Source organism: Betta splendens, chromosome 8 (genome assembly GCF_900634795.4).
Source record: "Betta splendens chromosome 8, fBetSpl5.4, whole genome shotgun sequence".
In the NCBI taxonomy this organism is placed as follows: Eukaryota; Metazoa; Chordata; class Actinopteri; order Anabantiformes; family Osphronemidae; genus Betta; species Betta splendens.
In genome coordinates, this window is record NC_040888.2 from 1,928,156 (window position 1) to 1,944,915 (window position 16,760).

The following is a 16,760-nucleotide window of genomic DNA, read 5'->3' on the forward strand; positions in this document are numbered from 1 at the left end:
TGGAGTTTCACACTGACCCTCTTTCAAAACAGTTTGCCCCATAAAACAATAGGGACAAACGATCAGAGGCTCTGCCATTCATTTATGAATGTAGATGATGCATCCATTGCATCAGTAGCAGACAGACACTTTAAGTCCTTCCTGGTGATGTCTGACGTTTTTCTGCTCTGATCCACAGCAGCAGCTCAGACACTGGTTGAACGCGTTCTTACCTGGAGCTCATTGACTCTGGAGGATCTTCCACTGGTTCCACGAAGGAGGCTGGAAACCACCCCTGACTGGAACATGCAGAAACACACTGGTTTTAGCCCAAAGCGCTGCTCCCCCGTGCGTTTGCCTGAACACGCGTCCACATTGACTCAGCACAGACTCGGCTGCGGGGGCGTCTCTGACCGTGCGCTGCCGTCGGCGCGTCCGTACAACCAGCCGTTCCGCGGCTGCTGCACCTTCACGGCGATGGTCTCTCCCCGGCCGAAGGGCAGCAGCGTGGGGCTGGAGCCGGCCGGCTGGTGGGCCACCAGGGCCCGCATGGACCGGGCCCCGCCCGCGGACCGGGACAGGCTCCCCTGAGGGGACGGAGCTGAGAAGCGACAGTGAAGCATTCATCAGACAGCGTCGTGCTCATAACTCATCACAAGTCCTGATATCTCACTTTCTGCACAATGACTGCTGCTTTGATGCCATTCATCAAATTAAGACAAAGGCAGATTTGTCATTAGCATAAACAACAGTTGGCCCAGAGCGGCGCCAAGGACGATAAGGCCGCCGCATGCAGACTTAAAGCGCGAGACGTATTCAGAGGCTCAGGGATTTGGATGTTGTTTATTTTCAGCACAGGCGAAAGAGGACAAAAGACGAGAATGAAGCAAGACGGGCTTAATGCGAGATAAGGAAGCACAGAGGCCCACGAAAATGAAAAACGCAGAATGAGGCTCAAATGCAGATAAGCTCATCACACCAGGAACTAATCTGGTCATTTGCGACCACTCACCTCTGGACGGGACGCTGCCGAGGCCCGGCTCCGCTCTGCTCCGCGCGACGCCCGCCTCCATCGGCCCGACCTGCACGGCCCATAATGACCCGTTAGCTCACACGCGCTGGGAGGCCTCAGTGGGAGCGGCGGGGGAGGGGGGGTCGAGGAGGACGACGGGACACAACAGGCTGCTTCGGTGCAGCTTCGACTCTATTCTCACCCCACGCGGGTGGTCTCATCCACTTTCCAAGCTCGGGTCCTCTACCAGAGACCAGGGAGCTTGAGGGTTCTGCGCAGTATCCTTGCTGTTCCTAGGACTGCACTTTTCTGGACTGAGATTTCGGATGTTTTTCCAGGGATCTGTCGTAGCCACTCCTCCAGTTTGGGGGTCACAGCCCCTAGTGCTCCGATCACCACAGGCACCACTGTGGCCTTCACCTTCCAAGCCTTCTCCAGTTCTTCTTTGAGCCCTTGGTATTTCTCTAGTTTCTCATGTTCCTTTTTCCTGATGTTGCCATCGCTTGGTATTGCCACATCCACCACTACGGCTTTCCTCTGCTCTTTATCCACCACCACAATGTCTGGTTGGTTCGCCATTACCATTCTGTCAGTCTGGATCTGGAAGTCCCACAGGATCTTGGCTCGCTCGTTCTCTACCACCTTGGGAGGTGTTTCCCACTTTGACCTTGGGGTTTCCAGTCCATACTCCGCGCAGATGTTCCTGTATACTATGCCAGCCACTTGGTTATGGCGTTCCATGTATGCTTTGCCTGCCAGCATCTTACACCCTGCAGTTATGTGCTGGACCGTCTCTGGGGCCTCTTTGCACAGTCTACACCTTGGGTCTTGTCTGGTGTGGTAGATCTGGGCCTCTATGGCTCTGGTGCTCAGGGCCTGCTCCTGTGCAGCCAGGATGAGTGCCTCTGTGCTGTCCTTCAGCCCAGCCCTTTCAAGCCATTGGTAGGATTTGTTGAGATCAGCCACTTCAGTTATGTTCCGCTGGTCCCTCTTCCAGCGTCTCATCCTCTGTTCTCCACCGCCTGAGACATTCGCGAGGGGGGAACGTGTGTCGAGGAGGACGACGGGACACAACGTGCTGCTTCGAAGCAGCTGCGATGCTGCTTCAGTGCTGCTTCGTTGCAGCTTTGGTGCTGCTTCGTTGCAGCTTCGATGCTGCTTCAATGCTGCTTTGATGCTGCTTCGGTGCTGCTTCAATGCTGCTTCGGTGCTGCTTCGATGCCACGTGCCGCCGTGACCGAACACGAAGCCTCCGCTCGCAGCCGCCCTGTCCCGCTCCTAAATCCCCTCGTGGGCCAGAACAAACACGGCGTCCTGCTAATCCTCCGCCTGTTATTAACGCGGGACGTGGGCGTGTTCGTGTCGCCTTCCAGCGCCGAACACGCGGACGCTGACAGGGTTTATCTGAGGGGCGCCGCTGCTGTTGTCCTGAATAGTAATTGCAGCCTTGACTTGAGGTTTGTGTATTATCCATGATAGATGTCAGTTTGCTGGATTTACTCTACAGATGGTAAATCCCTAGATTAAAAGCTTCAATTAAGCCTTTTCACAATTATATATATATATATTTTTTGAAGAATGTGTTAAATTGTGTTTCACGTCGTCGTTGTAATTCATCTGGTGATTTGAAATCGAATCTAACCACCAGAGGGCGCTGTGATCACAAGAATACAGTCACACTGCTCCTTGACATCAGGAGGAAACTTATATATAAAAGTCAAACTGCCTCAAAATGTTTTCCGATTTGTCTGGTGTATTTATCACATCCAGTAACTTTTTAAAAGGGTTCATCTGACTCAGAGCCTCACGCACCTCATAAGAACTCACAGAGCTGCTCGCGCTACTGAACCCGGGCCTGGTCTCGACGTGTCGGGTGGCGTTCACCTCCGCGGTCCAGGCATCAGCTCTCTGCTGCAGGGAACCTCCTGTCTGCAGGACACAACACACTCTGTGGACTTATAGGACACACAATGAGATGTGAGATATAATATCACATGAAAAATGAGTCAAACTGATGCAAATCTTCAGATTTATTCAGCAAACAGCAAACAGCTGCCCGGGTGCGTTTGTATGAATGATGGAGGAACCTTGTATTTCCCCTCAGAAATCCCAGTGGGCTTCATTATAACAGCTATGAACAAACAGAACTGGGGCTGAACATCACCAGTCAAACATTTACTGGTTGTGTGTTTGTTGCTCACGGTGAATGAGGGAATGAGGTGATAAAACCTCCTGACACCCGATAATGTGCGACGTGATCGTCTTCCTCTCAAACCCAAAGCATGCAGCACCAGCATGAACAGCCTCCTCACCTTGTTCATGAGCTGGGCGATGGACTGCAGCAGCCCACAGTGCTTCTCAGCCAGGAAGCGATATCGCCGCTCCTCCTCCTGCAGCGCCTCCTGGTGGCTGCGCCTCAGAAAGCCCGCGAGGCCGCCGTCCTGAGGAGACAGGGCACAGATGCAGCTCACGCCGGGCCACGCAGGCTGCAAACGGGCCGAGGGGCAGAACACACGCACCTGGGCGGCTCCGGGCCTCAGCGCCGCCTCCTGAGCGGCCCGCTGCCTGTAGACCTCCGTCTCATAGAACCTCAGGCTGCCCTGAAGCACAGACGCCGCCGTTAGCTCACAGTGAGCAAACCTGCAAACCTGAGGACGACGCCCGCAGACACTCACCGATATGTAGTCCTGGTCCAGTCGGACGTTATTGTCCATCTCCTGAAGAACCTCAGCGTTGAACCTGCGGAACTGGGACAAGATGACTGTAAACACACTTATAAAAACAAGATAAATACTGTGAGGATGTCACTCACCACACCCTCCAGCTCCAACGTGAGTCTTCTCTGGGTTTCAGAGATCTGAATTAGGACATCGCCTGAAATGCATCACACATATTATTATCATATTCATCCAGTACTATAATGTACCAGTAAATAAAACCAGGCTTCACTTCCTATTTTTGTTTTCAAATCATGATTCATCACTTTTCTTTTGAAATGATGATGACCTACACTCTGTGGGGTCCCTGAATGCCCCACACCTCAGTGTTTCCTCAGCATCGATGCGTTTCTTTCTTATTTCCACATTTCATTTCATGCGTCACCTCCTGACTTCTGTTTTCCAGCTTCACTGGTCATTAGCGCCGTGCGTTTTCACCAGTTTCACTGGTTTCACTGGTTTCACGGGTTTCTGCCGCCCAGAGGCACATCTCCAGGTCGTTTCATTAAATGACGGACCCCTCAGTCACTTCCTTTTGCTTTAAGCACAGATCGTGGTTTAATCACTGTTTCTGCTCGTGTCTTCGGTGATTTAGTTTTTGTTACATTGACTTTGTGTGTTTTTTTTGGGCTGATTCACAGTTTTTTCTTTTCTTACTGCTGCTCCTCGTCCTGTACCTTTGGTTTGTCACCTTCACTCTTGTTATTTAGAATGGATTGTTTTTAACTGAGCTGTGGTTCGTGGTCCTTTAATGGGTTTTATTGACTGTTTACAGTTGTGTAGAAACAGACTGTTTGTTTCACCACTTCCTCTTCTGCTCTTTTGTGGCCTGCCTTGTTTTCCTCCTCATCTCTGCACATTGATGGAGCCTCCGGATACAAAGAGAAACGGTTTCACGCTGCACAGACTCGTCTTTGTGTCGAATCACGTAAAAGCTGCTCCATTTACAGCTCAGAAAAAGACTTTTAAACCTCTTTCAAACCGTGTTCTTTGCTGTGATTTCAAAAATTACTGATATGATGACGGCTTAGTGAGGTTTAATAGACAATAGTCTTCATTATATTATTATGTAGCATGTGATTACTTTCATCAGCCAGTATTTAAACAGAGCCGTCCACATCGCAGCAGCCGTGTGTCCTGTTGAACAGTCACGACCTCCAACTGTCTGTTGGGGACCTGCATATTTAGCAGTGAGACTCCAGCGCTGATCTGTGTTTACGGCCAAACGTCTGCCTGCGGCCTCTGTGGAGCGGCGCTATAAATAATAGAGCTTCACTGTGTTTTGCTGCTTTTCTTGTGTGTATTGCAGTAATTGCTGTTTTTACTGCCCCCTCCTCCTGGTGTGAGGCACCGACGTGCTTGGCAGCTGTTATGAAACCTGGTTCACGTTACAGCCGCTCCGTTTTCTGCTGTGATGCGACGCCGGTGAGTAAAGCAGGGCTCCGTTTCCTTCGTTCATGCCTAATTTCCCTAAATGTTTAAGTGCACAGCCCCAGAGCAGTAACGAAGTATCACCTGCAGCTCTTTAACCTGACACAGCTCGCTCTGACTCCAGTGAACAGAGCACAGCCTGTCGTCCTGCATTATTCATGCTCTCTGCCGGCAGAGGAAACGCTCAGACCCACAATATGCTGCACGTTAGTGTGAAACCACTACAGACGTCCAATAATCAGACTAGGAAGCAGGAAGGTTTTGTTTCCTTCATGACGTGGAAGAACACGTTCAGGTTGGACTGATGGAAGCTCCATTAGCTCCACACGTACCTATGGGCTGTGAGGACACGGTGTGGAAAGCCTTTTCTCCGATTTTGGACAGGGCCCTGAAGTAGGCCTCGCTGGTGGCTGCCAGAGCTGAAACACAAGCATATGTAATTATGATGGATTAGAAGCTGCTTCTGGTGGATGATCCGTCTCCTAACGTCCAAGCTCGATCTTCATCATCACAGTCGACCTGCTGCTGCATCAGTAACTTAGCAACTGAACAGAGGGACGTTTTCACAGCTGGATGGAAACATCTGCGCTGCTCGTCCAACCACGCGAGGCTGAGCCTAATGGAGTCACTGATGAAAACCTATGAACCTGCGCTCTAATGACGACGAATGGGGGCAAAATGAAGTTCCACGTCCACGCTTAACGCAGACTGAGGAGCTGTGGCAGAATCATGGTTGGAGCTCGTTACTGTGTCAGATGAGGACGTCACAGCCTGCTGCAGCTTCACCAGGACGTTCAGGAGCGCGTGGACTTTGGAACACGTGTACGACAACTTCATATTCTGTACAGTTTGTTTAGTTTATGGCGTCTATAAAGATATGAGTGTAAATGGCTTCCTCCTCACCCTTGTAGGCCTGAACGTAGCTGTTTCCCAGTGAAACCAGTTTCTGCAGGCTGGGATTGAACTCGTCCATCAAGCTCTGAGGGAAGAGAAGCACAAAATACACACAACAGGTTCTGCTGAATGTTTAAAGCGCGGCGGCGCGAGGAGCCTCCTGAAGGAGAATCAATGGGATCTGTCTTTAATTCAGTCTGTGTTCATGAGCACAGTCTGCTCCGACACCGGAGCGCGGACGTCCCAGCTCCCTGACGGAACCACGCAAACGTTTACATCACAGAGGAGCTGCACTCAGCGTCTCCTAAACCCGGTGGGAGACGTACTCACCGCGTAGACGCCCAAGGTGGCGCGATGCAGCTGGTCACCGTTCATCCCCGACATGGTTCCCTCCAGATCCAGTTGATCCCTGAACGTGGAGCCTCTGAAACCGACACCGCTGTGGCCCGAGAACCAGAGTCAATAATTAAACGCGGCTATAAAACACAGGCCGCGGGTGGGTGGGACCGGGACAGACACCACCTTCAGACAGTCATCACCTGGGGCCAATAAAGATTAATACAAAGAAGGAAACCTGGATTATAACCGGGTGAACAATGACGATAACAATAGTTAAAAAACAAGAGCTCAAAAGCTCAGCAGAGATTTCAACCTCTGGTTTGTACGACCTTTAAAAAGGTAAAATTGCATCCTCTTAAATTCATTCTCACTGTCTAACTACCGAAGCTCTTGTCTCCTCATTATCTCTAATAGTTTAAGGACGTATCTTAAGGACAGCGCAGGAGCTGGTTCTGGCCACTAGATGGCGCCAGAACCCACCCGCACACGTGGCTGGAACGTTAATGAGCCTCGCGTCAAACTGATTCATCGTCTCCTCTTCGTTTTCTTTTTCATCTGCCTGTGTTTCATTAACTTTACTTCAAGCGTCTCCCCTGAACTCAGCATCAGCTTCTGCTGAAGCCACGTGTGAAGAACAGAAGCTGGAGCTTCAACATGATGGATTCAGTCAACGACTGTGACTGACGCCACTAATCTGTTTCTGGACGGATCATTGGACGCAGCAGTGAAGTTCAGACATGATGTGATTGTGAAGGTTTTAGACAGTTCCTCTCTTCAGTCTGCGTTTGCATTTTTATTTGCTTCATTTGAGGATGAATCCAACGCAAAGGACAGAATGAACTGGGGCTGTGGGGATTTGATTTAAGGCGCTGCTGTGTTTCTAGCAAAAACAGCCTCTGCTCTGTTTCCGACTTCGCAGAATTTCCCCGAACAGCAATAAAAGGTTGTTGTGAATGCGCCAGATCTCAGTCACTGCCTGAAAGGAAACAGGGAGCTGGGAGGCGACGAATGGATGTGGACTTTCAGCTCCACACTTCAGAACACAGGTGTCCTCAGAATAGTGTGACTGTGATGGAGCAGAAATCTGCACTGAGGGTTTGTTTGTTTGTGTCTGTTTTCCATCTTCAGCATCTTTAAAGCTTCCCTGCAGTGAGAATCAGGAGCCTGATGAGACGTCGGGTTGGTTTAGTGATGGAGCATTTGCACATTCCTGTGTTTCGCCTGTTTCCTGCTTGTGCAGTGAACATGCAGCGCTTGTCGTTCACACCTGAAATTTAGAGCTTGAGCTCAGCTTAAATTCCCCTGTCGCTGGCGTTAAAATGCACATCGCACACTCGTTTTACACCAGAGCTCCGGTTCACACACGCTGGACTCACTGCGCGAGCGTGTCTCACTGGTCCTCTCTCCTGAATAAAGCCTGTTTACGTGAGCGTGGATCGTGTTTGCGGCCAGTGATTAACGACGCTCACTATTAGCAGCGGGTTTTATCGCACACACACACACACACACACACACACACACACACACACACACACACACACACACACACACACACACACACCAGGGCCGTCAGTCTTTCATCCCTGTTGCCATGGAGCTGTTCACAAGGACTGATCCACGCGTCACATGATGCTGCGCCTGTAACGTGATGCTGGGCTAAATGTGAATATCCAAACTTGGTTTGATATTGAGGCTAGAACTAATATTGAAGGTAGAAGCAGGTTTTCCCATGATCAGGATGAAGCTCAAAGCCTCCAAACCTGCTGTACATCACACAGATTCCAAAAGCGACTTGGCTCCAGGCTACGGGAGGAAGACAAATTGTGCTGTGCTGCCAGACTGCATGGAGCCCAATGTGGTTTGGGCCCCCCCCCCCATTCTGCTGTGGAAGCGGGCAGCATTTTGCCTCAATAGCGAGGACATGCGCGCTGAACAGGAGGAGGAGGTGTAGCACAGTCTGTCTGCTTCTGATGCTCTCTGTTGACTCCATGATCGTCCATGATCGGGACTCCGTTTCTAATCGCCTGTTGTTGCGGAGACGGATCAAAGTGAGGAGGGATCGTCTCCGCGTGCGCACGGAAAAACCTTCCGGCACTTTTTCCCGTGTTGTGACGTCCTCAGCTTCTTGGATCCGGAGTTTAGTTATCCTATTTTTCTGATAATCGCTCGTCAACGCCGCCAACCTGAAGTTCATTGTCATCATCTTGGCCGCCGGAATGGTGGCCTTCATCGGAGCCGTTATCTGCATCATCGCCGCCGTCCACACCGGCTCCTCCAAGGCTGCGGCACAGCAGCAGCCGGCGGCCGACAACCACTCGCTGTATCCGGACGCCGTGGGGCAGAGCTCCGCCGCAGTGGGCTCCGTGGCGCGGCCCGGGTCTCTGGGCGCTCTCCATGGTTCTGAAACGCCCGACTCCGAGGCGCCCACTTTCAACATCGGGCTCAGCGGGGCGGGCGGCGTGAGCGGGCTCACCGGACACGACCCCACGGTCAGCCGGCTGATCTGCACGCCGATCCCCGCGGGCGAGTGCAACAGCAGAAACTTTCAGCAACAAGCGGACGACCCGTCGCTCTACGCCGGCGAAGACTGGGGCTTCCTCCGCACCACCGCGGAGCAGCTCCGCCAAACGGTTCTGCAGCAGAAGGACCAGATTTTAAGCGACCAGCGGACCATCAGGGAGCTCACAGGGAAGCTCTCCGACTGCGAGAAGGGGCTGGACGGAAGGAGCAGCCGCGCGAACAGACGCGGCGGCGCCGCGGGGCTGTGGAGGAGCAACGGTCCGGCGGAGGACGCGCACGTGGAGCGCGTCATGGTGCGGGACAGCCCGGCGTCCGAAACCGAGGGCGCGCACCTGCTCACCGTCAGGGCGGTGGATGAGCTGGAGCAGGCGATCACGCAGCTCAAAGACCGCATAGAGAAGCTGGAGGTAGGTTGAGAGGCAGGTAACGCAGCCTCTCCATGAACCTCCCCCTGCGTCAAGGTTAAAGCGCGTTCTGAAGGTTCGGTCCGTTAGATGTTCGCTGAGCATCATTGTGGGGTTCTGTGCTTCCATCTACGGTCTGTATCACAGATCACAGCCACAGCTGGGTTTGTGCTTCTTCAATAACTTCTAATTTTTAGTGTCAGTGAAGCAAATGGAGGTTTCAACTTCACGGATCATTGAGGTTTAATAACCTTTGACCTCTGAAAGCTGAACTTGTTACCTGCTTTTAATACTTCAGACCGGTTCTGTGGGGTTCTAATCCCCGATGCCAGGAAACAGATTGAAATGCAAAATTAAAAGACAAACAGAGATGAAAGGAGAAGCAGAGGCGCACAGAGGAGGAGGAGAATAGAGATGAGGATGAAGATAAGGAAACTCAAAGAGTGGAACGGCAGCAGCGAGAGAGGAGGAGGAGAGCGAAGAGTTCTCATCTGACCAGGATCCCGTGATTTATAACCTCATTTTGGGCTAAAGAAATCCTATGAATAATGCATGAGGTGCCTATATTTGCTGAAAGCACAGACTCACATGCTTCTCTGCAGAGGAGTGCTCCTCGGTTTGACATTTCACACAGGACATGTTTATAGACGATAGAATCATAAAAACATGAATGATGTGAATGATGCTGGTGTCGTTAGAGTAAAGAACAGACGCTCCGTCCTGCGTATGAACAGTGGGTTCTGGGTCCGCTTCGGCAGCAGCCTGGTGCTGGTCCACGTGAGCCCCCTGTTCTGCTGGAGGCAGTCGGGTGACGTCCGTTCCTTCTCGCGGTTTGCGTCGTACGTGCAGCCTCCTCTCGTTGCTTTGCTGAGCGGCCGTCGCGCTCACACCGGTCACGGCGACCGCAGACGCGGAACCATGTGTTCCAGCGATAAAAAGATCCTGGACTCAGCCTTGTTTCCTACAAGCAGCTCACTTATTCTGCTGGCTTGTGCTGACCCAGCTAAAGTGAGACCCCCAACGTCTCCTCATTGGCTGCCGGTGGGTTAGTGTTACAGCTCTGATTATCACCAACAAATGAAAGCTTGTTTTCTCTGGACCGCTTCATGTCGTCCACCGTCTTCATGGAGGTGTCTGCCTCAGAGCGTGACCCCAGGCTCTGTAGCAGAGCTGCCAGAGGCAGAGGAGCACATCAGCCGCACAGCGGAGGTTCTGTGAGAGCCCAGGTTCCAGCAGCGCGTTGGACCCGGTGCATCACGGCTCGTTAGAGGCGGCGCTGAATTCAAACTGCTGCCGTTAAATAGCTCAGTTTAAGGCATAATCATGGTTGTTGTGTTGCTAATGGGCGCCTTCAGCAAACAGAGGCAGTGTAGCTGAACACAGTTTCCTCTGGCGAGATCGAACCTAGAATGAAAGCATTGGACTTAAAATAAGACATAAACTAACTGCTGTGTTCATTTAACATTATCAAATGAGAACGTACTTCACCTGTGGTCATGTTTAACGTGTTGAGAATTCTAGCAAATATAAAATATAAGCAAATTGACAGCAGGGCGTGAATACTGTGACACCACCCTGCCTCCCTCCACTCCGTCCTCCTCTGCAGGCGGACATCGGCCCATTTCCACACAACCAAACGGAGAGCAGCATCTCTGGAGTCCAGGAGGAAAGCAGGAGGTCCGGCGGCCCAGAAAGGCTGGTGGAGCCTGGGCACGGAGCTGCTGCAGACAGGCCCTGGAGACTGGAGGACCTGGAGGGGGAGCTGGAGAAGAAGGTGGAGCTCCTGGAGAAGGAGAGAAAGGCCCTGAGGCTGGAAACCGTGAAACACAGACAAGAAATAGAGCTGGGCATCAATAAACTGCACCATCGACTCTCAGGGCTGGAGGAAGGTGATGAAACACGAACTGTATAAGAGAGAGAGTTTGATTAATAAATTAACTCAGCGACTAACGATGCGAAATAAGCTTCCGCACTGTAAAGTAAAGCCACGGGGACTCTGTATGATGAATAATTATGTTGAATCTTGAAAACTTGGACGAAAAAAGCAAAGATCAGGACAATCTACATTTTTAATGTTCCATCCTGAATATAAAAGAGCAAGCGTTTGATGCTTTGTGCCGTTTGAAGGGGATTCTTCTGGTCTTTTCCAGGGTCTTCAGCGCATTCCTTCCCAGAGGGCTACAGACTGTCCTTCCCCACGCGGACCAACTACATGTACGCCGTGGTGAAGCACGCCGTGCCCAGGCTGCGGGCCTTCACCCTGTGCCTGTGGCTGCGGCCGGCGGACGGAGGCATGGGGACGCCGCTGTCCTACGCCGTCCCCGAGCAGCCCAACGAGCTGGTGCTGCTGCAGGGGCTGCACACGGCCGAGCTGCTCGTCAACGACAAGGTGCAGCTCTGAGCAGGCGCCGTTAGCATCGCAAGCATGTCGACTGCTGTTAGCGCATGAAGCTGTTTAAGCAGACTGGCTGGAGCTCTGAGCAGGCGCCCTTAGCATCACTAACGTGCCGACTGCTGTTAGCGCACGCAGCTGTTTGAGCAGACAGGCGCCGTTAGCATCACTAACGTGCCGACTGCTGTTAGCGCATGCAGCTGCTTAAGCAGGCTCTGTAAGCGATGCCAACATGTTGACTGCTGTTAGCGCATGCAGCTGCTTGAGCAGGCTCTGTTAGCGATGCCAACGTGTTGACTGCTGTTAGCGCATGCAGCTGCTTGAGCAGGCGCCGTTAGCATCCCTAAGTTGTCGACTGCTGTTAGCGCATGCAGCTGCTTGAGCAGGCTCTGTTAGCGATGCCAACGTGTTGACTGCTGTTAGCGCACGCAGCTGCTTGAGCAGACAGGCTGCAGCTCTGAGCAGGCGCCGTTAGCATCGCTAACGTGTCGACTGCTGTTAGCGCATGCAGCTGTTTGAGCAGACAGGCGCTGTTAGCATCGCTAACATGTCGACTGCTGGTAACGCATGTGTCAGCGGTCGCAGCTGCTTGAGCAGACAGGCTGCAGCGCTGAGCTGCTGCAGTCACGCCGCAGCTCGATGGGGCAGTTATTATGGTGATAAATACCTGCGGGAGAAGCTGTGTCCTTGAAGGTGGCAAAAAAGAGCTGCATGACAAGTTTTAGGCCCTGAAGAAGTCAGCGTGAGGTGAAATGTGTGATCGAAGCTGCCGCTCGTGTGACCCGAGCCTCCTGCTCTTTTCGCAGGTGGCACCGCTGCCCCTGAACCTGTCCAGAGGCAGCTGGCAGCACATCTGCGTGAGCTGGAGCCAGAAGGGCGGCGCCTGGCAGGCCTACCAGGGGGGCAAGCTGAGGGGCGAGGGCCGCGCGCTGGCCGCCGGGCACCACGTCAGACCCGGAGGCGTCCTCGTCCTGGGGCAGGAGCAGGTGAAGTTACATTAGCTCGAGGCAATAAGGATTTAATATGGGGTGGCCTCCAGAGTTGTGCTGACTGCAGCACTGCAGGCAGAGAATAGTTTTCCCACCGCAGCTGTGGGGCCATCGACTCGCCGCCTTCATCGTGTAGAGTAAATAAACGCACAGGCGACGTGGAGTGTGTCTTAGAACAGGAAACAGGCTCTGAAGGCTCAGACTTCACCCAGTCTCTGTTTGTGGCCTAACAGCTGGCTTCCCTCCCTGCAGGACTCCGTGGGCGGGGGCTTCGACGCCTCCCAGGCCCTGGTGGGAGAGCTGTCTCAGGTGGGGCTCTGGGACCGGGTCCTGACCTCGGCCCAGGTGGCCAGCCTGGCCCGCTGCAGCAGAATAAGCCCGGGCGGCGTGACGTCCTGGACCGAGAGCGGGATCGAGGTTCACGGCGGCGCCACCAAGGACCCGGGGGAGCCGTGCAGTAAACACAGCAGGAGCTCCCAGTGACCAACGGGAGGAGACGGGGGAGAGAGGGGGGTCAGGGGTGGGGGTGGGGGGGGGGGGGGGGGGGGGGGGGGGGGGCTGCAGGACGAGCTGACGAACGCAAATGCTGTTTATACCTGGACAAGCTTTTGTTTATCTCTCACCTCTAGTGATAATCAATTAACTAATTCCATTATTTGGACCGGCACCGGCTGCATGTGTCACATCTGTAATTGAACTCATTTATCCTCGTCTCCCAATGAGAGCGGTCTTTGTTTAGCATCTTCTGTGCTAAGCTAAGTTAGCGGCTAATGAGATGCTTCCCTCTCACCTGACTCTGAGCAGTTCAGACCAGCGGAGACGCGCTCAGATTGCTGACCTCCTCCCTGGCAGCCGAAATCCCTCCACCGCGCACTTAATTAAGGCCTGTGACAGCCTGCGAGTGGAGGTGAAGTGATGGAAACGCTGGAGGAAGTGGAGGGAATGTTAAGCAGCGGATGATGAAAGGGGGAGGAAAGCGGGACGGGAGCTCATTGTCTTCATCCTGCATGATGTGTTTGTGTCGGTGACGTCTGTGTGTCAAAACCCAGGGACAAAGTGTCCTGGTCCAAAAAAACAGATTCTTATTCTAGAAAGAAATTGGCAGTCACTATTTTTAATCTGTGCAACTAGTGCAACTATAGGAGCCAAAGTCAGAGCGACGGGTCCAGTGGAGCTTCTTCAGACGTGATTCCAGAGGTTTTCAGTGTTTTCTCATTCTCTATATAGTGTTTGCGCCCAGTGAGGAGCTGTGTCTGTGCTCACGTCTGTGACCTTGTAAAGACACCACTCGCTTCATCCGTGTTGAGATCAGAGCTTTCGGTGGAACTGAGTGTCGCGAGGTCGTGGGTGCTTCTCAGAAAAAGCCAGACTCCCACGTTTGCCGAACGGACGCTGAATCGGGTCGGAGGCGTCTCATCCCTGCGTCGGGTCTTGGACGATGCCTCTCAGGCCGCAGCCTCAGGACGGAGCTGCAGCTTCACTGTTTACACGTGTTGGAAATGAAACTCAGCTGCTGAAGGATCTTTGTTGGTCGTTTCTTGCACCATATTCCAGCCACTGTTCGTATCCGTCCACTGCTGTTTGTATAAATGCTCGTGTGGTGATGTAATGTTCTGCATTGTACTTAATGTTTATTAAAGACCTCACTTACAGATGAGATGAACCGCTTTCGTCCTTGAAGCAACGTGTGACTGTTGTACGAGTGGACGCGAGGCGGCTGTTGTAAACGCTGTCAGCGACGGATGAGAGGAGCCTGAACAGAACGCGTACGAGTGTGTGTGACTCAGCGTCTCATAGACGAGGAGAAGAATGGGCTCCGGTTGGAAAGAGGGATCAGGGCCTCGCAGTGAGCAAATGAACAGCAGACCACGGATCCGGCCGCTCCAGCAGAACCTCTGGTTTGTGCTTCCAGTGAACTGAGCTGAGCTGAGCTGAACTGAACTGAACTGAACTGAACTGAACTGAACTGAACTGAACGTCAGCTCCACGTGCGTTGTGGACGGCGTTTGGCTCCACAAGCGTCTCTACATGTGTGGATTAAAATAGACGTTTGCTTCCACACCAATTATCCCACCTCCTGTACTTGTCATCCTCCGTTCTCACCGCTCAGAATCCCCCCCCCCCCCCCCCCCCCCCCCAACAGGCCCAGCATCCTCCCCCGCCGCTCCTCCTCGTCACCTGCTCTTCATCGTTTCTTCAGCAACGTGTCCCCTGACAACGTGACAAACTCCGGCTCAGAATTTAAGCGCTGCCGTCACCGCGAGCGGGGATTTAAGCAGAAATCCCTTTATTTACGCTCCTCCGCCCGAAGACACAAGTCGAGCAGGTCCTCCGTTCCTCCCAGGGCACCGGTGGATGTGACGGCAGGCAGCGGCTAAAAGAGCCGTGTGTAATCCTGATCAGCCTGAGTGGATCTGGTCAGCGATTCCACAGGATAAGACGTGACTGAGTGCCGCATATTCACCCAATCCTCTTTAGAACCTCAGTCCATCAGCGGCTCGGCTGCTCCTCCTGGACGTGTCACACAACTTAGCCGCTAACCGCTAATCTCACCGTGTGGACGCAGCTGCTGGAGCTACGCGCTAACGCTAAAGCCTTTTAAAACGCTGTCCAACAGAACCCGCTTTAATGAGGCCTCGTGCGCTTGTGATGCTCTGTTGGCTGATCTGTGTAAACAGCATCACGTAGCGGTCACGAAGAGCTTAAAACGCTCCAGCGTCGGAGCGTGAAGGAACGAGAGCCGTTTTGTAACGTGTGAGGAGGGGTTGAAGCCGTTTTCTCTCGCCGTCTCACACCTGCTCTGCTTCTGCTGCCTGTCGCAGTCGCTGTCGGGCTCAGGTCTATATCTGCGGAGACGCAGCACCTTTGGTGTTTCATCACGTCAAACGCGCGTCGGGACGAGGGTTCGCGTCTCGTGCTGCAAATAAGAAGCGACGTTTAGATTTCAACACGTCATCACATGGAAAATGAGATTCCCCGCTGGATTATCCACTGTAGGAAGAGATGGGACATAATCCCTCCATAATCCATAAATGGACAGACCAACAAATAGTCACGTCCTGAAAGATCTGTCGAAGCACCGTCGTGTGAAGAGCTCAGACTCTCAGGAACGCGTGGCTCATGAGCTGCAGGCCGCGCTTCCTTTGTGACGGAGCAGGAGCCAAACTCGCTGCAGGAACGAAGCTCGTCTGGGATTTAAAGGCTCAAAGCTCAGAGAACGAAGCCGTGCTGCTCCGCCAGGATCGAACTTCAAGAGGAAGGGGTTCATTTCCTGCCCCTGCAAACAATCACTGAACGGGAACGCACTGAAGATCCCAGAGGGTCAAGATTACGACAAGAAGGTTTTTAGTCGGACTATTTCATTAAAACTCAAGCTGAAGCAGAAAGCTGATTTTATATCACTCAACCAAATCACTGAAGATTAATGACTAAAAATCCTTCCCTGAACTCGGACTTAAAGGCTCTTTATGAGGCCTCCTCCTCCTTTCAGAGAGCAGTTGTCCTAAAGCATAACAGCCTGTGCTCCTACATGGTGTGAGTCTCATGGTTGTGATGAGGTCTCGTTTCTTCCGCTCAGTGACGTTTTCTAACGTGGATCGGGAGGAAGTGTTCAGTTTGTGCGTCCTACATTAAGTCCATGATGGTCTTAGCTCGGCCTAATGTTACAGGATCGTCTCCTCTAAAGCCCCGACTCATCACTTTCCCTCTGCAGCCGAGGAGGTAATCCAGCGACTACTCAACCCCCACATGGCAGCGGACCAGGACCCACGGAGGCTCCATCTGGACAGGAACTCGCCCCTCGTCCTCCTCCTTCAGCCGTGGCCGGAGCAGGACAGCGTTTCCTCCACAGACAAACTCAACTGTACATTATTCACTAAGGCTGGAGCTTACGCAACAGCATCGAAGCGGAGCGGATCGGAGCGCTGCATTGTTCATTTTCAGAAAGCTGAAAATGAACAAAAAAAAAGTGTGACCAAAAGCGTTGTGCGAAGACAAATGAGTGTCACAAGTGAAGAAACGAGGGGGAGTGAGAGGATGAGTCAAATGTGACAAGAGGCAGCGTGACGCCGGCGCCGCGTGGGT

General features: G+C 52.7%; 2 protein-coding genes across 3 annotated transcripts in view; one reads left to right on the top strand and one right to left on the bottom strand.

The window, feature by feature from the left end:
* baiap2l2a (BAR/IMD domain containing adaptor protein 2 like 2a) overlaps positions 1 to 7,929 on the bottom strand; it is a 9,714-nt gene extending 1,785 nt beyond the window's left edge. Inside the window, exons 1-11 of one of the 2 annotated variants that reach the window (XM_029158683.3) lie at positions 6,364 to 7,929; positions 6,043 to 6,118; positions 5,472 to 5,558; positions 3,804 to 3,865; positions 3,667 to 3,738; positions 3,511 to 3,591; positions 3,304 to 3,432; positions 2,819 to 2,920; positions 992 to 1,061; positions 394 to 580; positions 213 to 278 (exon numbers count right to left, since the gene is read on the bottom strand). In XM_029158683.3, the coding sequence (XP_029014516.1) occupies positions 213 to 278; positions 394 to 580; positions 992 to 1,061; positions 2,819 to 2,920; positions 3,304 to 3,432; positions 3,511 to 3,591; positions 3,667 to 3,738; positions 3,804 to 3,865; positions 5,472 to 5,558; positions 6,043 to 6,118; positions 6,364 to 6,417 (986 nt within the window). In that variant the 5' untranslated portion in view covers positions 6,418 to 7,929. Of the gene's footprint in view, positions 1 to 212; positions 279 to 393; positions 581 to 991; positions 1,062 to 2,803; positions 2,921 to 3,303; positions 3,433 to 3,510; positions 3,592 to 3,666; positions 3,739 to 3,803; positions 3,866 to 5,471; positions 5,559 to 6,042; positions 6,119 to 6,363 lie in introns of both variants that reach the window. The other variant, XM_029158682.3, reaches the window with a different exon arrangement.
* Positions 7,930 to 8,320: 391 nt separating this feature from the next.
* Positions 8,321 to 14,334, top strand: cbx6b (chromobox homolog 6b). The gene is made up of 5 exons (XM_029158621.3): positions 8,321 to 9,299; positions 10,903 to 11,185; positions 11,447 to 11,685; positions 12,495 to 12,674; positions 12,930 to 14,334. Exons 1-5 carry the CDS (start codon positions 8,589 to 8,591, stop codon positions 13,158 to 13,160), a joined length of 1,644 nt encoding a protein of 547 aa, XP_029014454.1. The 5' UTR covers positions 8,321 to 8,588; the 3' UTR covers positions 13,161 to 14,334.
* The last annotated feature ends 2,426 nt before the right edge of the window (positions 14,335 to 16,760 follow it).

Excerpts from the sequence above, each read along its gene's own strand:
- cbx6b (XM_029158621.3), top strand. The coding sequence starts at position 8,589 with ATGGTGGCCTTCATCGGAGCCGTTATCTGCATCATCGCCGCCGTCCAC. Across the intron at positions 11,186-11,446 it reads ACTCTCAGGGCTGGAGGAAG|GGTCTTCAGCGCATTCCTTC; the intron begins GTGATGAAACAC and ends GGTCTTTTCCAG. Across the intron at positions 12,675-12,929 it reads TCGTCCTGGGGCAGGAGCAG|GACTCCGTGGGCGGGGGCTT; the intron begins GTGAAGTTACAT and ends CCCTCCCTGCAG.